The 19,031-nt window shown below is 33.2% G+C and overlaps 1 protein-coding gene across 1 annotated transcript; it reads left to right on the top strand.

Moving 5' to 3' along the window:
* The first annotated feature begins 212 nt into the window (after positions 1 to 212).
* LOC120353940 (lipoyl synthase, mitochondrial-like) lies at positions 213 to 15,611 on the top strand. The gene is made up of 6 exons (XM_039439498.1): positions 213 to 546; positions 1,232 to 1,365; positions 5,417 to 5,588; positions 8,244 to 8,445; positions 10,697 to 10,812; positions 13,671 to 15,611. The coding sequence occupies exons 1-6, from the start codon at positions 213 to 215 to the stop codon at positions 13,904 to 13,906; spliced, it is 1,194 nt and encodes a 397-aa protein (XP_039295432.1). The 3' UTR covers positions 13,907 to 15,611.
* Positions 15,612 to 19,031: the final 3,420 nt, after the last annotated feature.

Below are 19,031 nucleotides of genomic sequence, written 5' to 3'. Positions count from 1 at the left end.
GCTCTATACATTAATATTAGTCTTCTGATACCATGCACATTTAAAAAAATTTATATTTCAATTTCTAGATCTCTTGTTAATACTACTAATATTAGTGAATGTCTATGATATAGTCACAGAATCCTATTAAATATATTCTATATTTTTAATTTCTGTTAATTTAAAGATTTTAATCAGTCTTTTAACTAAACTTAGTGTGTAATTTTGAGGTCATGGAATTATCCGTATATGGCCTGCTTCATCTTGCATTGAATGCATTGCATTGTCCAGACGTACTAGTTGTATCAGTTTTCTCATGTAAAGCTTGTACACTACCTAACCTTTGTATTATTATATTAAAGTGTTACAGATGTAAACACAATTCGGCTGTTGAGAAGCTAAGGGAAAGGCTTGCAAATGGCCCAGACTTGTCAGACTTTATACAAGAAAAGGAGAAAAATGATAAAGAAGTTGACTGGAGTACATACAATGGACGATTGAAACGTAACCAAGGAGACAGTACCAGATTGAGATTGCCACCTTGGCTGAAAACCGAAATTCCACAAGGTAACTACTCTAATTTCGCAGCCACATTTTGGCCCTCTAATTTGAGCCAACATGTAGATGCTGCATGAATTTTCGTACAATAAATCAAATTATGTTAAATGGTAGTCCATAGTAAGTGACTTGTTTTAATTACTTGCAATGATGTAACTTACATACTACTCTCTATCGAACTATATTAGAAGTATTCTTCAGTTAAGAGTTTCCTAGTAGCAAAGAAAACTTATAAGATTGCTTTATTCTATGCTAGTAACTTTATTTTATGCTAGTAACTTTATTTTATGCTAGTAACTTTATTCTATGCTAGTAACTAAGTAAGTATTCTCGACAAACTCTTCTGAATGCTCGAAGAAAGACCATCCCTCAATTGCTATTGTATGCAACTGCTCTCTTCTGATAATGGGAAACAATAAATATAAAATCCTGTTATCATTTACGAAAATAATAGTTTCCATTTATAAAGCGCTCCCACTGATGAGAGCGATTATGCTCATTCAATTAGCGTTTATCCTCCTTATGGAATTTTTCTTCGATCCATTTTCTATTCAAAAATAATTTGAATTTTAATGAAATCGCCTCATGGTCTTCTGGATTTGAAAATATTTGCAATAGGTGGGGTTTTGAATGTGGAAGAAGTTGTTTCTCTAAGCTTGGAGGAATTGGTTTTGTAAAAGTGGTGTTGTTTTAGGCAAAAATTTCTCTCGAATCAAGGAGCAGTTGAGAGACTTGAATCTGCACACAGTATGCGAAGAGGCCCGCTGCCCGAATATTGGTGAATGCTGGGGAGGAGGCCAACATGGAACAGCAACTGCTACCATTATGGTGAGTAATTGGAGTGATCCATGGTCTAGTGGATAGAGTGCTTGCGTAGAGATCCTGTCTTCAAACCAGCTCGTTACCAAAAGTTTTTAACCAAGTCACTACTGTTGACTGTCCTTACTCATTCTGTCGGGATGAGTGGGGAAATAGTCCCATTAGAACTCCTGGAAATAATATATTAAATATTAATTTATTATATTGCAAAACTACTACTTGTAGTCCAGTCAAAGAAAGGTTATAGAGGGAAATGTTTGGAAGACAATTTTTGACCCCGCAGTTCTGTTTAGGGTAGTAAGGAGGTAAACATATCAAAAGTCCCCACCCCTACCCGCTGTGCTAAGTGGGTGGGGGTGGTTCAAAGGTACAATTTTTGGTTTGTCGCATACAACTAGAAAACTATGTATCTTACGGACATAACTGTTATATACAAAATTAAAGCTTACATAATTTCCTACAATATTCATTTCTCAACTTTCTGTATATCTTTCCTAGTTTTCGAGATATCCGCTCTTGAAGATGTGACATTTTATGAAAAAACACTTTTGCCTCCATTTTTTTCAAGTTTTTGCTCTTAAAACTTTTTAAAAATCGATGGGAAAAACCCATGCTGATTATGAGCTTATAGAGCATTGAATTCTCTTCAATTTGATGTATAATTCTAGCATAGTTTGAGGACTTTTACGAATTTTCCTACACCTCTTGCAGCAGCTTTAGTGTTGAGTGAAATCTCCATTTTTGCAATAATAGACCAATTGACAAAGGAATTTTGAGGGAATGTTTTAAACACAATTTTCGACTTTGCAGCTTTGTTAAGACTAGTTAGGAGTAGAACATATCAAAAGTCCTCATTCCTAATTCATGTGCTAAGGGGATGAGGGTGGTTTAAAAGTTGAATTTTTAAGCGTTTTGCTCCCACGCTCATATCTTGAGAACAATGCGTTCAACCGACATAACTAACCATTCAGAAATGAAGCTTGATAAACTCTCTACACTTTTTGTTGAGTGGAATTATGTGATATTCCCAACAGTTTCCGAGATATTCGCTCTTGAAGGTGTGTAATTGTTAAAATAACAGGTTTTTATTCAATGTTTTGCTCTTTCAGGGATTATAACTCTCCAACAATGCATCGTAAAAACTTATGCTTATCGTAGGTTTGTAGAGCATTGAATTCTATTTAAAAATGATCTATCATTTTACTATTTCAAGTTTTCCTCTCATTGTTATAGCATCTTCAATTCAGGGGGTGAAATTTTCATTGCTGCAACAAGTGTCAACTCTGCGGTTCCACACCTTAAACAGAGGGGATAAAGATGCGCACTTTTGCTATGTTCACTTACTAACTAGTCCAAATTAAGCTGCAAAGTCAAAAATTGTGTCACCGACACCCCCTTCAAATGTCATGGTCAAACGATCAATTGTTGCAGCAATGAAAATTTCACCCCCTAGATTGAAGCTACTATAACAATGAGAGGGAAACTAGGAATAGTGAAATAATACATCATTTTTAAATATAATTCAATGCTCTACAAACCTACGATAAGCGTCAGTTTTTAAGATGCATTGTTGGAGAGTTATAAGCCCTGAAAAAGCAAAAAATTGGATAAAAACCTGTTATTTTAACAATTACACACCTTCAAGAGCGAATATCTGGGAAACTGTTGGAAATATCACATTATTCCACTCAACAAAAAGTGTAGAGAGTTTATCAAGCTTCATTTCTGAATGGTTAGTTATGTCGGTTGAACGCATTGTTCTCAAGATATGAGCGTGGGAGCAAAACGCTTAAAAATTCAACTTTTAAACCACCCTCATCCCCTTAGCACATGAATTAGGAATGAGGACTTTTGATATGTTCTACTCCTAACTAGTCTTAACAAAGCTGCAAAGTCGAAAATTGTGTTTAAAACATTCCCTCAAAATTCCTTTGTCAATTGGTCTATTATTGCAAAAATGGAGATTTCACTCAACACTAAAGCTGCTGCAAGAGGTGTAGGAAAATTCGTAAAAGTAAGGAATTATACATCAAATTGAAGAGAATTCAATGCTCTATAAGCTCATAATCAGCATGGGTTTTTCCCATCGATTTTTAAAAAGTTATAAGAGCAAAAACTTGAAAAAAATGGAGGCAAAAGTGTTTTTTCATAAAATGTCACATCTTCAAGAGCGGATATCTCGAAAACTAGGAAAGATATACAGAAAGTTGAGAAATGAATATTGTAGGAAATTATGTAAGCTTTAATTTTGTATATAACAGTTATGTCCGTAAGATACATAGTTTTCTAGTTGTATGCGACAAACCAAAAATTGTACCTTTGAACCACCCCCACCCACTTAGCACAGCGGGTAGGGGTGGGGACTTTTGATATGTTTACCTCCTTACTACCCTAAACAGAACTGCGGGGTCAAAAATTGTCTTCCAAACATTTCCCTCTATAACCTTTTCTGAGCATTCATTGCCTGGACTACTGATCCTTGTAGTTATGCCACTGGAAACGCAGCTGCGTCGTGGTCGTCACTCTGTAGATACTTTTTGTGTTGTTGAGAAGTTGATATTGTGGTAATTATTCATATTTAATGAAAAAGACTGAGAAATTGTCAAAAAACCACTGATTTATTGATAATTAGAAAGACCGGTTTCGGTTATTACACCATTGTCAATCTCTGATAAACTAAATCTCAGTCTTTTTCATTCAATCTGTAGATACTCTTCCACCGAGTAGTATGGATTGGCTAACAGATACGGTAGCTCTTGAAAGCTTTCTTGAATCTGTCCTCTCTCTCTCTCTCTCTCTCTCTCTCTCTCTCTCTCTCTCTCTCTCCTCTCTCTCTCTCTCTCTATGCTTCTAATGCTAGCCGGAACCATGTTATATATTTTTGAGCTGAGGAATTTAGGACCATTCCTGGCTAGGGTTGATGTCACCTGCTCTACGTGGATCATCCGTGTTTGGCGAGTGTTATGCTGATGAATTTCCTCATTCCTCACAAACAATTCAGGCTTCCTCTTCACCATCATGGCCGCCGATTCCACAATCAACATTGATGGCCATGTCAATTTATTTAATTGTTGGAATAGTTGTTACAATGTGCTACGCATGGTGCTTTTCAAATTGTTCGTACAATACGCTTTTGTAATAGAAAAATTATTTTGGCCAGTGTGCTACCACCCCACATTGTCATGCCGTAGCTGATAATACTGCTGAAACATCCGTAGTAAACCTTCATTAAAATGTTATTGTCTACAATAGGCAAGAGTCTACGAATCATATAGCAAATTGAAGTTAATTTCACTGACACATTTTCAATGTGCTGATGTCATTAAAGGTGTAACCTTACTATTGTAACCTTTCAAAGGTGTCACGCGCATGTTTGTGCTAAATTTCCGGAGTAGCTGACGTCGTTTTATATCCAATCATCATTTTAACAAATAAGTTCCATAAATTGCCAATAGGTGTTGAAAACCTTGGATGGTTGCGATGACGCAATCTAGCTGGCTGGTCACTGCGCACACATTTCATGACCCCTACCGTTTTCATACAAATACCGTACCTGCATTTGTTGAAACATCCAAGGTTTTAGAACAATATTGTTTAGTCAAAGCCATTCATACTAGTATGCCTCACACAAACCGCCTGTTTTCTGTTCGATAGTTTCAATAAAGTAGTAGTGTTGAAATAAAATAAAGGATACTTTTGATAATTTTTTTATCGTGTTTTAATAATCAGTACATAGAAAGAGTAGTGAATATGATCAGTCAAATACGAATGTATGGGAATAATATTGCCATTGAAGATGTATGGGAGTCCAACTTTAGTTATTTGGCTCCGACTGATCTATCTATTTTCTGCTTTGATTTTGACGAATTTCTTGATGACACTTGAATTTCTTCTGAGGGACACGTGCACTATCTATTTCCTGAATTTATTTCTTGATGTTTCGTTTAGCTTCTGGGCACACAAGGCCGTCGAATGTGTTTGATCAAATCGAACTGTGCTATTTATTTGACTGATCTATTTTCTGGTTTTATTTTGACGAATTTCTCAATGTTGTGTTCAGCTGCTGGGCGATACATGCACACGAGGCTGCCGCTTCTGTTCGATCAAAACGTCGCGCGCACCACCGCCACCCGATCGCGACGAACCGACCAAAACTGCGGCAGCGATCGTGTCGTGGGGCCTCGACTATGTCGTGCTCACATCCGTCGATCGTGACGACTTACCTGACGGAGGTAAATATATGGTCGCATCTTATGAATAAATTAATTTATTTCCTCCTCAAATTACATAACATATAGTTAGAAGTTAAATAGTATTTTGGAAAATTTACCGATCACGTTTCCAGTAGTGTGATCAGATAGACGAAAATACTAACAAGGTAAAAACATTATGAAATATGATAAATTATATAAAGAAAAAAAACTAGTATATTTATATTATTTTTGTATCAATGATACAATGTAATGTATACAGTAAATCGATACCTCTTAACATTAAGCATTATTCATGCCACTGATCACATTGTGTACAGATACTTAACATGAGGAAAGGCACAATAGGCTCATGCCCAAAACTGTCCCATTTCCAATTTATACTGTACTGTCCAAATCAAAATGTTGGTAATGTCACTTTCACTTTTTATAAATACAATTTATAAAGTAAGAATTAAAAGATGTGTGTCTAGTCTAAGTTTTCAAATTAAATTACCAAAACCTTACAAAAACTACTGTCTGTAGCGTATGGTAAAAAAACAGAAACATCCCTAAAAACAAATATATGTGTATGTATGCTTTGTAAATAATATAATACCACTAGCAGGAACCCGTGCTTTGCAAGGATCTATTTTCAAACTTGATAATCTGAAAACTTAACATAATGAAATTTTGAAGAATTGAAAGTAGGCTTATAACCATCCTTGGTTAATTAAAAATCTAGCCTATATGCAAAATTCCAAGTTAATTAGTCCAGTAGCTCAGACGTGATGATGCGTCAAACATAATTTTCCTATCCCGTACGTGTATGAGCCAACTCTTTATTTTATTATAGATATGGTTAACGACTGCAAGAGATAGGAGTGTGGAACAGAATAGTTGTGAAACTATGATAGCGCCAAAAGTGTCTCAAACACATTAGTCGGTACTACATGAACTTTTTGAAAGTGATTTGAAAAAAATGTTAAAACAACAGAACTGTAAGTTGTCAACCTTATCATTCTACCTCCATTTAGAGAGGCTTAAATATGTCTGAGCCGAATGAAAATTAAATTCGATCAGCTGATTGATAAAATTATTTTAAGCTTTCCAATGATTACAACATGTTAGAATATCATAAGTCAATTATCTCAGTTCCATATGGCATTCACCTTACCATTTTCATAAACTTAAAAAATAAGATCCTTTTTCATCCTTTGAAACCCTTAGAGGCAAAATATCTCAAAATCCGTTCTTAGTGCGCGTCTAGCATGTTTGAAGAATATTTGTGCAAAGTTTCAAGTCTGTAGGACAATTAGTTTGAGCTGTAGTGTGATTTTACATCAAAATTTTCGAAAAATGCCCTCTCCTGGACCCCCCTGTGCTCCTGATCGAAATTTTTCTGCATAGATCTATTTTTTTTTCGTAGTTGAACAAAAAAGTTCCTCATGACTTTGCTGTGCAATGAGCGGTTAAAAAGTACAAAATTTTGGGGGGGCCCCAGCTCCCTCAGGGGGGCAAATTTCTGAAAATCCTTTCTTAGTGGATGTTTTCAGGCTACCATAAACAATCGTGCAAAATTTCAAGTTTTTAGGCTCAGTAGTTTGGGCTGTGGTGTGATTTCAGTCTGTCGGGGCTTAGCCTTTTATAAGTATAGAGATGAAAATCCTTTCTTAGTGGATGTTTTCAGGCTACCATAAACAATCGTGCAAAATTTCAAGTTTTTAGGCTCAGTAGTTTGGGCTGTGGTGTGATTTCAGTCTGTCGGGGCTTAGCCTTTTATAAGTATAGAGATTAACAAAATTGAATAATACATGTGTTCAAGGAAACTGTGGTCATACGTTGTTCAGTGATGTTTCCAGTTATCAAATCAGCAAGTAGCCTTTGTTCCACAAGGGTGTAATTAAAAACTTGACTAACTGAAAACTTGGCGTACTGAAATCTTGAAGCACTTAAAATAGGCATATAAACATCCTTGGTAAATTATGAATCAATATGCAAAATTTCAAGTTAATCAGTAGAGAACCTAGTTCAGACGTGATGTGATGATGCGTCATTCGTGAACTTTCTATCCTGTACGTGTATAATTTTACAATTTTTTCACATTTTTTTCTCTTTTTTCCTACTTTCTTCTCCAATACTTCCCTTTTCTTCTCCTCTACACTCTTCATTCCTTACTTTTATTCCCTCTACCTGCCTATTACATGGGAAACCATAGTTGGCTAAATATTTTCCTCCTTTCTTTCTTTTCATCATACCCCGCCATGAAGCCTGTTTTTGTATTTCATTAGAAATTTACTTTTGATTTATTTTATGTATATTGTGCTGTGTTGATTTAAATATAGTGTGGTCCACGTTATAATGGCAGTGGATAAAGATAGAAGAATAGCGATGCCGATTCTCTGCATTAATTAATTATATTTCTACACTGCCAAAAACATAATTGTCATCGTTGTGGACCTAGAAAAGGATAGTACAACCGGCTTTGTCCAATGATAGACAAGGATAGCAGAACCAAAGTTGATCAAATACTGTCATTATAACGTGGATCTTACTATAGAATTATTGATTGATTGATAAGCTATTTCTTTTCGTTATTAAATAGATTTTTCATCTTACTGAGCTGTGTGTTTCTGTTATTTTATTGCTTGTGATTGTAAATATTGTTAATTTGAATAAACAAAATTTGAATTTTAGGCGCGAGACATTTCGCCGACACCGTGCAAGAGATTAAGCGTCGCAACGCGCGCATCCTGGTCGAGTGTCTGGTGCCTGACTTTGGCGGCAACGTCGACTGTGTGAAGACAATCGTCGACTCCAAGCTGGACGTGTACGCGCACAACGTGGAAACGGTGGAGGCGCTCACTCCCTTTGTCAGGGATCATCGTGCCAAGTATTGGTAGGTGTTTCCAATTTTATTATTCATACTTATTTAATCAACTTTTTGGTGTGGGTTACTCTGTTTTATCTTGAAATTAAAAATCTGAATTAAAGTTGAAAGAGGGTAGGCCTACTTAGATTATCTAATTATTAATTAATATCGGGACACCGAGCTTCGCTCGTTATTTTTATTTATTGATAAACAGAACACAATTCTCTAAATGATCGTGTTTATATTTCACAGCTGGCTATATGTCATCTTATAAATTTCGGGGATGCGATATTTTGATTTTTCACATAGTGCTCACTCGCTCACTCACTTTTTTACTATCCACAGCTGTTTCAGCCTAGGAAGAATAATCCTTTTAATGTCGTTCAGCGAGATTTCCCAAGGATGAGACCTAGTGCAATCGAATTTTTATATCATAAACCTACTATATTCCAAATTTCGTGAAAATCGTTAGAGCCGTTTTCGAGATCCGTTGAACATAAATAACCAGATATAAATATATAAAAATATATAAATTGCTCGCTTAATATAATAGGATATCTAAGGATTTCGGAAAACTAATATAAGCTTGTGTTTGAAATTTAATCTTTAACGTTATTCAACTAAAATGAAATAATGATTTATTCTTCATAGAATTTTCGTAATAATATAATACAGAAGTGAAATAAAAGCAAGAAAATAGTAACTATTGAAAAATAATATAATATAAACTGATACATTCTGATTGAATTGCGCATATGCAGAGCTTTAAAGCTTGACCACATAAGTACTTACAAATTGTTTTTCCTTTTTGATAACAGAACAGTACCAATTAAATAAAAAATAACACATATTGTACTAGCAGTCAGGCTCGCTTCGCTCGCCATATCCGTCTAGCCAGGGGGCTCCGCCTCCTGGACCCCCGGCTGGATCGTCCAAGAATGAGATCAGCAGGCTCGCTTCGCTCGCCTGCATTTTTCATTTGAGCATTTTTATCATATGTTAGAACAATCCAGTCGGGGGTCCAGACTAAACGTCTGGCTAAACGGATATGGCGAGCGAAGCGATTCCCAGGATTGAAGTAGCAGTGCCCAATCAATTTTTCCGCGATAAATGCATTTAAATCTTCAACTTGGTGCCAACCTAACAAAGTCAACTCAACTTAATGCCAACCTGACAAAATTATTAATTTAGTTGCCAGTTAACAACTGTTTCGAAGAGTTACTCTATCTAGATTATAGTTCTATAGTAGCATATGATATGGAAATTTCAATTATAAATTAAGAGATTGGGAGAAGAACATGCTAAAAGACAAACTTTAAACCCTTAGAGTTAAAATATTGCCAAAAGATTTCTTAGTGCGCCTATAAAGGGCCAACTGAACATACCTACCAAATTTGAACGTTTTTGGTCCGGTAGATTTTTAGTTATGCGAGTGAGTGAGTGAGTGAGTGAGTGAGTGAGTGAGTCAGTCAGTCAGTCAGTCAGTCAGTGAGTGAGTGCCATTTCGCTTTTATATATATATAGATATTGTGTACTGTATATTGTAGAATATGCTGTGTTGAATGCTGTATTACTATTATCTTATCTTGATTGTTCAATGTGTTTTTCTATTTTGAATATGTGTTTGAAGAAGGGCCACCCAAACAAGATTACATTAGGGATTTCATTAAGATATTTGATATACAAAGTATTGTGCATGCAAAAGTTTTTGCTACACCAGTTATGTTTTTTTTGTAATATTTGTACAATGTATATTGATTGGTCGAATAAATTGGTATTATTATTATTATTATTATTATTATTATTATTATTATTATTATTATTATTATTATTATATTATTGTTTTCAAAGTCAATTTTGGTGCGGTTGGGAATTATGTGTAAGTTTTATGTGTTAATTGGAAAAAAATTAAGTCAAAGAAGAAACAAGGAAAAGTGTGGTGTGTCTCCATCTAGTATTGTTCTTGATCTGAATAGAACAAATACAAAACAGCTCTATGTGCTACTTTTAAGGGTTGCAGATTAGTTTTATAGCATCCACCCCATGAGATTATACCACCCTGTATTAGTGACTGAACGTATGCAAAATATATGTTCCTGAGTTCCTTCTGATTTAATATGTTGTTGATATTTTACTATTCCACCCAAGTATTTTCAAAAATGCTACCGAACCTCGTTGTAGGTCTCGTTATTATTGTAATCCCAATATTCAATCAACTTAGTACGATTATATAATTGTACGATCATCACTTATAATAATTTCTTCAACTTTTTAACAGGCAAACAATGAAAGTGTTGAAAGCAGCCAAAGAGTACAACCCAGACCTCATTACCAAGTCATCAATCATGTTGGGTCTGGGAGAAACAGATGAGGAAGTCCATCAAACTATGAAAGGTAAAGTTCATCCAATAATATTTCTCAATTATAATATTTATTATGATTCATTTTATTATGAGAGTGATGCCCACATAAACTCTAGTGAGGTCCACGTTATAATGGCAGCGGAGAAAGATAGGAGAAAATCGTTGCCGATCCTCTGTCTTGTCAATGCCTTCTAGAGACGGTAGCTGATACAGGTTTATTGATGTCATATTAACTGTTCATTCTCGTTTAAAATAATAAACTATATTTTATTAAGCAAGAAATTATATTTTTTAATAATTTCATAATGGATTTTCATAATTAAGGTAACATATTTTATTAATTAATTATTAATTCTACATTGTCAAAAGACGATCTGGCAACAGAGCAAAGCGAGAAAGCTATCCGCTTTGTTGAATGATAGACAAGGATAGCAATACCATTGCTAATCAAACACTGCCATTATAACGTGGACCTCACTATAGGCTTGATTTTTCAAGACCCATGATGGATAAAAAGAGATTTATGATTTTGTAGCTCAATATAAAGCACTTGGGAAAATATGCTGAAACAACCCTATAAGGTACGGTACCAAGGCATGCATTACATTTGACCATCAGAGAAATGTTGCCAATTTTCACATACTATTATTTCTCTGTTGTAGTTTGACTGTGTTTCCTAGTGAATATTTAATGAAAACTTTTTAATGAGAAATAACTCTTTGATAAGGAATGCATTTCACACCTGAAGAAGAGCTTCATCAGCCTGTCCTCAACATCCATTTCTTTTTATGGCTTTTCAAAATGGCTATAAAATTTCATTTTAAACTGGATTAAATCCGTATCAAGTATCGTTTGTTATAGTGTGTTTCATTTTGAGTTCAAGCCAACAGCTGATTGAATTCAGTTTAAGCTATGACTGTGCAAACGGCTCTTAATTACATCCTTCTACTTCATCAATCATTTTTCTCTCAATATAAAACAATATTTCTCATTATAACTTATTCAACTTCAACCATTTATCGCTATAAGTTAGATTTAAATTCTTGATATCAATGAAGACTGTTTTGGGCTTTGCCTGTAGTCTGCGTAAACTTGTAAAATGAATTAATTACTTGAATCTTACTTCTATGTTCGGTTTCCTTCTGCAATGTTAAATTTGTGTGTGTTTTTTTTTAATGATCATGATTTGATTTTGATCTTCAAATGCTAGTGCTATCTTAAAATTGTTTATTCAAATTTTCCACCTTTTCTAATTAATCCATGATAATTTTTTGTTTTTTTTCATACTGTACCCCTTCACCAACTTTCCTGAATCCAACCCAAAAGGTGACAAATTCGAATAAATAATTTCAAGATAATTTAATTTATAACACTAGAATTTGAATCGTTGTGAATATTTAATAAAGTGCGATATTATATTTGTTTTTCTTTTTATTATACTGCTAGTATATAATATAATTTATACTAATTATACCCTAGGTCCTGGTTGCACAAAAGCCAGTTAAATTTTAACCGTGATTAATTTCACGAGAACCAATCAAAGAAGGCCTTTTTGATAAGACGGCTCCTCAGATTGGTTCTCGTGGAATTAATCACGATTAAAATTTAATTTTCCGACTTTTGTGCAACCGGCACCAAGTAGCAAATAAGGATTGTACTGTAATTTGTTTGTGAGGCTTTCTATGTTTGTATCGAATAAATTCATTCATTCATTTTATCATTTTCATTCATTCATTCAACACTATAATCATAATACGATTATGACATTGGAGGAAAAACTAGGCTGAGCCTGTACTATTTCTCTCCAAAATTTTTAATTTGAAAATTAAAAATTAATACTTTGTTGATGAAGATGAATTTGTAGTAATTTGAGTGTTGAAGATAGACATGGCGTCCGAAAGCGCTCCACAAATGTGAGTAGAAGCTAATAGCTTTTAATGATAAAAATCTGGTGTGGCGCACTCACACAATTTTCCTCGCCGTTATTAGAATTGATCACCTGACGCTAGTGTTCACGCGCATCACAAGTCTACTTATAAACAAAGATCTAAGCCAGCTGGTGACAGGACAATAACGCTGGAGACATACGAGGTCTGATATCTCTTCATAGTGAATGATTTAATAGAATCAACAGTTGCCAACAGTTTGCAATTGGATAATCACATTTCTCGAATTTCGAGCTTAATTTCAATTTTAGGTGAAAATGTTACTCAACATTAATTGTAGAGATTTTTATGCTCAATCTTTTCCACTTAAATTTTTTTGTTTAAATTGTATCTGAAGCCTGATATGGGAATCTGAAATCCAACTTTGCATAGATGGGGCGGAGCTCCTGAAATTTTTACAGATATGGGACTTTTGGCAATTGATAGAGCTTATCAATGACTATTCCAGGCATGAATTTAATCAAAATCGTTGGAGCCGTTTTCGAGAAAATCGCGAAAAACCCGGTTTTTGACAACATTTTCGCCATTTTAGCCGCAATCTTGAATTGCATTTGATCGAAATTGTTCGTGTCGGATCCTTATATTGTAAGGACCTTAAGTTCCAAATTTCAAGTCATTCCGTTAATTGGGAGATGAGATATCGTGTACACAGACGCACATACACTCATACACACACACACACACACACACACACACACACACACATATATATATATATATATATATGTATATATATATACATACATACAGACCAATACCCAAAAAACACTTTTTCGGACTCAGAGGACCTTGAAACGTATAGAAATGTAGAAATTGGGGTACCTTAATTTTTTTCGGAAAGCAATACTTTCCTTACCTATGGTAATAGGGCAAGGAAAGTAAAAATCAGACTGCTATGTCGTAACTTGAGTATTGAAAAATGATGATTTGTTATATTTTGTAGACTTACGTGATCACGGCGTGGACTGCGTGACGTTGGGCCAATACATGCAGCCGACCAAGAAACACCTGAAAGTGGTCGAATACGTGACCCCCGACAAATTCAAGCACTGGGAAACCGTAGGCAACGAATTGGGATTTCTGTACACGGCCAGTGGACCACTGGTTCGTAGCTCCTACAAGGCTGGGGAGTTCTTCATTTCCAGCATTATTAAGAACAGAAAAGCAAACAAAGCCTAGTTCAAATATTGGTAGTGAACGAATTATGTAAATAAATGGGTACTACTTATTACAAGAATGTTTTAACAAGGTATAAAAAGAGGGAAATTAGTTGATATTGTATAAAATGTAGGTTACTGTTGATAGATGAATAATTCTACTTGTATAGATGGGGAATCCGATATCACTTGCTGTCAAATATACAAAATCAGTAGAAATCAATTTTTAGAAATATATTTCACACCTAAGGAAGAGGTTCATCAGCCTTTCCTCAACCAGTCATTTCTTGTAAATCACATCCTTCTACCTTGAATATGAAAAACAAAAATCTACTTGTCTTTTTTCTTTTAACTACTGTCTTTTGTCTTTTGGCTACTTTTAATATAAATATATAAATCTCAGTACCCTTTTAATTTATTTTGCACGACATGATTCAGCTATTAATGAGATTTATATTTTTATTTATGTAAAAATCTGCTTGTATAGATGCTCTAACATGTTGTAAAAAGAGGGAAAATCAGTTAATTATGGAAATCATGTACTGTTAATAGATGAATCCTATTTATTTGTATAGATGCTTCAACATGTGAAATAAAAAGAGGGAAATATTATGAATTTATGTAAAGTAAATGCAGTCGAACCTCTGTATAACGAATTCGATTATCCCGAGAAAAAATTCGCTGCCGAGAGGTATTCGTTATTGAGAGGTTCTGTCAAGAAAACTGCCACCATCCTATGGATCTTATAATATCGTATCACGGCGGTAAATAAATGAATATGGTACATAGAACATATCATCGCGAACGTAGGTAGGGTACATATTAGGCAAATATTAATATGGAAATTTGAAAATTCATGCTGTTGAAAAAAAACATGTTTTTTGAATATTTGTAGAACGTAATAAGTAAATTCACCAATTTATTTCCAGAAAGCTTGATTTGTACTATTAGTGGAGTTTAATCAAAGTACATACTCTGTAGCAATATTTTTCAACTTTTTACACTACTATTAGATGCAAATACGGTTATTTTGTCAATAACTTCACTATAAATACTATAATAACTCAAAAAAATTTCCTATTTTTTGTTTTATATTTGAAAAAGTGAGTAATATCGGTTGAATTTTGCATTTGAATAATACATCATGTACGATAAACGACTCACATATTATATTCAAACAGTCGGACATGTCTGGTACACTATTTTTCAGTTTTAATCCTTGCCTGATAATTTTGAAAGCCTCTAGAACTTCTTGATCTGACGGATTCTTCTCCTCTGGTTCGTCACAGTCATCATCATCATCATAGTCAGTTCAAAGAATTGAAATGTGTGTCAAAAGCAAGAATGGGAAAGTCCAGTCGTTCACCTGCCTGGTCTACAATAATGACAAGCTCTTGGAATTCAATTTCCAGTAACTTGCATTCAATTTCCGACATGTGTTTCACCCTCTTTTGACTGTCTACCACTCTATCTTCTTCCTAACTGTATTGCCATTATTTTTAGTCTATTGACCTTTCTGCTGAAACTAAAGAATTCCTTGAAAATGACCGTCTGCTTCCTATACACACTACACTTTGTATGTTGAAGTCAAGAGAAAACTTTGTTGTTGAGAGGTCCGAAATTCGTTAAATAGAGGTAAATAAGTACATAAATTCATGCACTGTAAATAGATGGATTCTACTTGTATAAATGCAATATGATGTAAAGACATGATAAAATATTAGTAACTCATAAGTTCTTGTACAGTAAACCACTACTTGTACAGTGCATTCTACTTATCTATGCTTTAAAATGATGTGAAAAGACGAAGTCAATAACTTATAAAACCATGTAAATAAAACCTCGAGCAACTAGTTTCGTCGATAATTTGTTTGTTTTTTCAGACTTTAGTTGGGTCCCCAATGGTTAAGAATGATGGAAATTGATGCAATTCTCAAGATACGTTTACACCAAAGTTATTAAAATGTTCATTATAGATTCTATTAGATTGAACATAACTTATCATACACATGGTGTGCATATGTGTTTGTCAAGTTCCGTTCAATCCAATAGAATCTATAAGGACGGAAAAATAAACATTTTGTTAATAACCTTGGTGTAAACGCAGCTTTACATTAACATCTGATAATGTAGACACTTGCTTTAGAATAAAGATATTTTGAAGATGAAGATTTGTTAATTCATTGTAAATGAGAGAAAACATCACGTTTCTAAACCATATTATTTATTATTAAGTTCATACATTATCAAAACATAATGTAGACATGGGCTTCAAATAAAATTATTTTGAAAATGTCTGGTTTCATTTTCTTTTACATTCATTTATCTTCACATGTTATGTCAATTCATTAATGAATTTTATTTTATTGGTGCAAATCTTGTCTTTCGGTCTACACTCGAGTCCCTGAGTGCAAAAATAACTACTACAATTAGGCCCGGTTGTACAAAAGCCTGTTAAATTCTTGATTAAATGTCACGAGAACCAATCAGAGACTGCTGTTTTGTATAGAAGACTTCACTGGTTGGAACTCCTGACATTTAATCACGGTTGAAATTTAACAGGTTTTTGTGCAACCTAGCCGAAGGCTACACTTCCATCACCAAGTTGGATTAAGGTTGTATTAAAACAATGAACAAAAACCAGGATATCCATGAAAAATTCATTTCAATTTTGTATAATATACTAATTACAACAACAAAAACAATAAAATTAGTACTCTCCAACAATCCGTAAAGCATTAAATAATACACAAAATAAACAAACCAATACTTGTTACTTTATCCAACACAGATACGACAGCAAAGATATATTCTACTAGAATCAAATAATTAAAACTAATTTAATTGAAAGTTTCATTATAGTTTATTAATTTTTTAAAATTTATTATCGAACTAGGAGGAAAAGTTTGAATATTGCTGATCGCAATAAAATATATTATCTAAATTAATAATTGAATCAGTTCATTTTAGATTGTTATGCAATAAAAGATTACTAATCTAATTATTGACGAATAATGGTCTCTACTAATAGTATGGAGGGTGTTCATCTAGGAAGCTTTCAGGTGGGAATTCATTGGTATCAATTTTAAAAATACAATAATTAATTAATAGTTGAACATTAAAAAATTAGAGGCCAGAAATATAACTAACTTTTGTACAAGACTTGTAAATAAGATGATCAAGTAAGGTTTAATCTACTTCATCTGATACGTAATGCACAATGAATTTTTCCCAAAAAGATCAAATACTCGTGGTAGTAATATTTAAAAACTACTAATAATCAATACAATTGGAGCAAAATAAAACAGTTAAAAGTCCTACTTCTTTTAAAGTTACAGTAATACAATTTTGGAGACTAGATACATTATTTCGACTAAATGTGAATTTTTATAAAATCATTTCAGTGCATCTAATAAAAGTCAAATTTAACTTTGAAATAAATTGTCATATGTAATTAAACAAAATTGTTTAATGATTCTGTTACGATTGATACTACCAAAAATGAAAAATTTTGAAATTCCATTTTTCTATTCAAAAGTTTTGCCAAAAGTTTGCTATTTACTGGATTTTAAAACAATACAAAAATTTCTCAATTTGCACAAAAGAATACTGACAGTAAAACTGTACTAATTGATGTTAAAAAAATTCTTTGTAACTGCCCAAAATTGTTGAATATCACAATTTTACCACCATTAATAATTAAATCGACCATCAATACAATTACGATTATATTCAATCGATTATTATTTACAACATTAATATTATTAAAAAGTTTAAAAATTATGGCTTGAGAAAAAATATAATTATTTACATGTTATCGAGATAATACAATATTACTTAGTTTTAGTATACAATATTATAAATTACATTATTCTAAACTATTCAAGTCGCAAATTAACATGCTATAGATCCGACGAATTGCTGAGCACAGCAAAAATATAGAGACTTGCTACAGCTCGATAATAGATATCTTATAAACAAGTATATAGTATTTTAAATTGACTTCATAATTTTAAAATCACAAACGAAGAAATTGATTTTCTTCGTTGTTTTTTAGTTTCAACTATTAAATCGCAGATATTTTTACTAATCACATTACTTTTTAAGAATTATTTTAGCTGATTATGAAATTTATATACTACTTAGTTAATGAAATGTTTTTATTTATTCGTTATAGATTTTTTGTTGATTCGGGATATGGTAATATGGAAACAAACGCTACAAAAACACAATATTTGGAATAATGGAAGAGAATATTTTCTAGGTTGCGTGAATTTCTCCTATACTGTAATGGGATTGCGTGAATTTTTGCTATACTGCAATGAAAAAGTTTGTAAGATGTAGAAAAACCAATAATCACATAATAAGTGGAGGAATGAATCGGACACGATTTGACAAAATTTCATCAATTTTTCACTTTGATTATTAGCGTTGAATTTTTATTCATATTATTTTTATGAGAGAGGCTATGATTGTTTAATCCACTTTTATCCTTATATCCACTTTCTTGAATCTTTTCTTTAGATCCAGTACTTTTATCAGAAAAATAAAACATATTATGTATTAATATTAATTACATAATTTACAGACAGTATTGAAGAATGCAAAAATGTTATGATTGTGAAATGCATTTTTCCCAATTATGTACAAACTGTTTATACATAGTACAATTCCATCAATATTTATGAGCTTTTATTACTTCTGAAATAGCATTCAATTCTCTTGACAAACCTACAGTATATTTCCAAATCTTGCTGTAATCGATCTTCAAAATTAAACTTAATTTATTAAATTTACAACACTTGCCACAGTTCTATAGTTCACAACATCAAATACAATCCATCTTAAATACACATAGATGTAGAAGACAATGCACAAGATTCAAATTGAAAAATCAAATAATATTTATGGAAATAATTCAATCAGATTTTCTAGAATTGACAATTATTGTTTAAGAAAAATGGAAGCAAGAATATCCCAAACTGTTTTTATTGAGAACTGGGCTCTCTAGGCGAGAAAATTCTTAGGGCCGGTTTCCGAGCTCGGGATTTAGCTAAGTTCTAGACTTTACACAGCTGGAGTCAGAAAACTGGCTTTCCGAAACGGGGCGTAGTCGCAGTTTTTATGACAATCTTTATTTTCTCATT

This window comes from Nilaparvata lugens, chromosome 12 (genome assembly GCF_014356525.2).
Source record: "Nilaparvata lugens isolate BPH chromosome 12, ASM1435652v1, whole genome shotgun sequence".
Classification (NCBI taxonomy): Eukaryota; Metazoa; Arthropoda; class Insecta; order Hemiptera; family Delphacidae; genus Nilaparvata; species Nilaparvata lugens.
The sequence above is the reverse complement of the archived record's forward strand: the minus strand, read 5'-3'. Positions and strand labels throughout refer to the sequence as shown.